The sequence below is a fragment of the Etheostoma spectabile genome, chromosome 12 (assembly GCF_008692095.1).
Source record: "Etheostoma spectabile isolate EspeVRDwgs_2016 chromosome 12, UIUC_Espe_1.0, whole genome shotgun sequence".
Taxonomy (NCBI): Eukaryota; Metazoa; Chordata; class Actinopteri; order Perciformes; family Percidae; genus Etheostoma; species Etheostoma spectabile.
The window spans coordinates 1,962,585-1,965,267 of record NC_045744.1 but is presented as its reverse complement, the minus strand read 5'-3'; the positions used below and the strand labels follow the sequence as shown (position 1 = coordinate 1,965,267).

General features: G+C 43.9%; 1 protein-coding gene across 2 annotated transcripts in view; it reads right to left on the bottom strand.

The window, feature by feature from the left end:
* LOC116698836 (cilia- and flagella-associated protein 251) overlaps window positions 1-2,683 on the bottom strand; it is a 17,162-nt gene that overhangs the window by 12,965 nt on the left and 1,514 nt on the right. For both annotated transcript variants that reach the window (XM_032531040.1, XM_032531041.1), the window contains exons 2-3: window positions 2,466-2,521; window positions 22-185 (exon numbers count right to left, since the gene is read on the bottom strand). In XM_032531040.1, coding sequence (XP_032386931.1) covers window positions 22-185; window positions 2,466-2,521 — 220 coding nt within the window. The remainder of the gene's footprint in view (window positions 1-21; window positions 186-2,465; window positions 2,522-2,683) is intronic.

Here is a 2,683-nt window from a genome sequence, read left to right as displayed (position 1 = left end):
AGAAGCCAAAAGAACACTTACCGAGTGGAGCTTTTGCATCCACGTTGTTTTCCTCTGTGATGTCTGAGGGTTTAGTGTCTGAGCCCTCCTCTTCTTCGCTGGTGGCAGGTTCTGGTTTAATGCTCTTCTTCTTTAAAGTAGGGTCTTCTGTCTCCTGCTTGGCATGCTGGGCTAGAGAGCACAGCCTACCCCCCCCCCCCACACACACAGGGTTCTAACGAGGATCTGCTTACATTCAGACCAATATGATAATGTTTCATTGACTGGCTTTGATTTGTATTTGTACTTTAGTGCAGGATTCCCAGTGCGAAATCCCAGACACGGACTGATATCATTCATTCATCAATCTGCTGCCTGTTTAATCCTTTTCAGGGTAACAGGGATTTGAATCCCAGAATGCACTGGGCAGAAGGCCAGGCAGTCATTCACAGAGAGACACACACACAAACAGTGACGTCCTAGTTGCAGAGACAGTCTGGAGTCTCCAATCCACCTAAAAGCTGTGTGTCTTTGGACTGTGCTACCTGCTGAGTCAAAGCTACCCAAAAAACCCAACGATAAAAGAAAACACAGGAGTAAAAGATGATCATTGTGCATGATTTACTCCAAAAACACTATATGCTCTACATTTGGCTGAAGCTGAGTTTAAGCCATCAAACTTCCCATGAAGCTCTGCACGCTCTAGCACAGGGGTGGCGAACCTGCGGCTCTTTGCCTGCTCCTGTCAGGCTCTTACCGAGTGGCGGGGTTAAAAAAAAATAGCTAGCTAGCTGTATCGTGTACAGACAATGCAAGGTAGGGGCTGCTAGCGAGTGAATAATGGCAGAGTCAGGAGGGAAAAATACAGCTAAGTCCAAAGATGAAGAGGAGCACAGGACATATTTATCTGAGTGGGAGGGGCGGGATTTTTTTGTGGAAGAAATGGGAAGCCTTTCTGCTTGATTTGCGAGTCTTCGCCATCGCATTTTAAAAGCATCGAACCTGGAGCGCCATTGCACCTCATCCATGCTAACATCGCCCAGGATTTCCCCAGAGGCTGGGAACTCTGCCAGCACAAGGTAAACACGTTGAACGGCTTTTCCAGACCAGTCTTCAAAAAAGAGAGTTCACACATTTCCCCTCCTTGTTGAAGGCAATAAGAAGCTATTTAAACTATTTTCTGTGCATATAGCGTATAATAGAGTCCAACCGATATATGAGCGGGGCAATATTATCGGCCGATATTAGGCATTTCCCGAACTATCGTATTGGATTCACTATTTAAAAATGCATTAATTTGATTCATTTATAATGACAAATAAATCTTTCTGATAAATGAATATTTAAAAAAATAAAATAAAAAGGACGGTCAACCACCAGTGTTGACGTTGCATAGTCTGTCCACCAGAGGACGCTCTACAACGTCCCTGTTAGTGATTGCGTTTGCATAGTCGTCCACCAGAGACGCTCTACAACGTCCCTGTTAGTGATGGCGTTGCATAGTCTGTCCACCAGAGACGCTCTACAACGTCCCTGTTAGTGATGGTTTGCATAGTCTGTCCACCAGAGACGCTCTACAACGTCCCTTTTAGTGATGGCGTTGCATAGTCTGTCCACCAGAGGACGCTCCTACGTCCTTGTTAGGGATGGGCGTTGCATAGTCTGTCCACCAGAGGACGCTCTACACTACACGTCCTGTTAGTGATGGTGTTGCTAGTCTGTCCACCAGAGGACGCTCTACAACTCCCTGTTATGATGTGTTGCATATCTGTCCACCAAGGACGCTCTAACACGTCCCTGTTAGTGATGGCGTTGCATAGTCTGTCCACCAGAGGACGCTCTAAACGTCCTTGTTAGATGATGGCTTTGCATAGTCTGTCCACCAGAGGACGCTCTACAACGTCCCTGTTAGTGATGGGTTGCATAGTCTGTCCACCAGAGGACGCTCTACAACGTCCCTGTAGTGATGGGTTGCATAGTCTGTCCAACCAGAGACGCTCTACAACGTCCCTGTTAGTGATGGCGTTGCATAGTCTGTCCACCAGAGGACGCTCTACAACGTCCCTGTTAGTGATGGCGTTGCATAGTCTGTCCACCAGAGGACGCTCTACAACGTCCTCTGGTGGCAACACAGATTATTTTTTATACATCGTATTTATCAGAATTTTAATACATTTTGAATTTTTGTTGTGACAATAAAACAAATTATTTTCATATTATTTTAGTGAGAACTCAAATAACTACAAATAACTAATGTTAGGGAAATATGTTTTGTTACATGTTTTGTTTTTTGTTTTTTAAATATATATTGGCCGATATATCTTAATATCAGATATTTAAATAAACAAATATTTCGGTAGATCGGTCTTAAAAATCCTTTATCGTCCGGGCTCTAGCATAAACAGCTAAACTGTTTTAATGATTGTATGTTTTAAAAAGAGAAAGGTCCACACTTCCTGCAACATGTAGTAACATGTTAGACTTACTTCATCCAGCCTGTGTAGATATCATGTAGGTTGGAGCTCTCCTCAGGTGTCTCCACCTAAACACACACACACACACACACACACACACACACACAATTAAAACCTTCTGAACACTCTCCAAATGTGTTGTGAAAGCACATTTTATCACTTTTAACTGATTCCTGAACGTTGCATCTATATTAAAGCAGCTGCACAACATCCCTGTAACCCAACTGTGG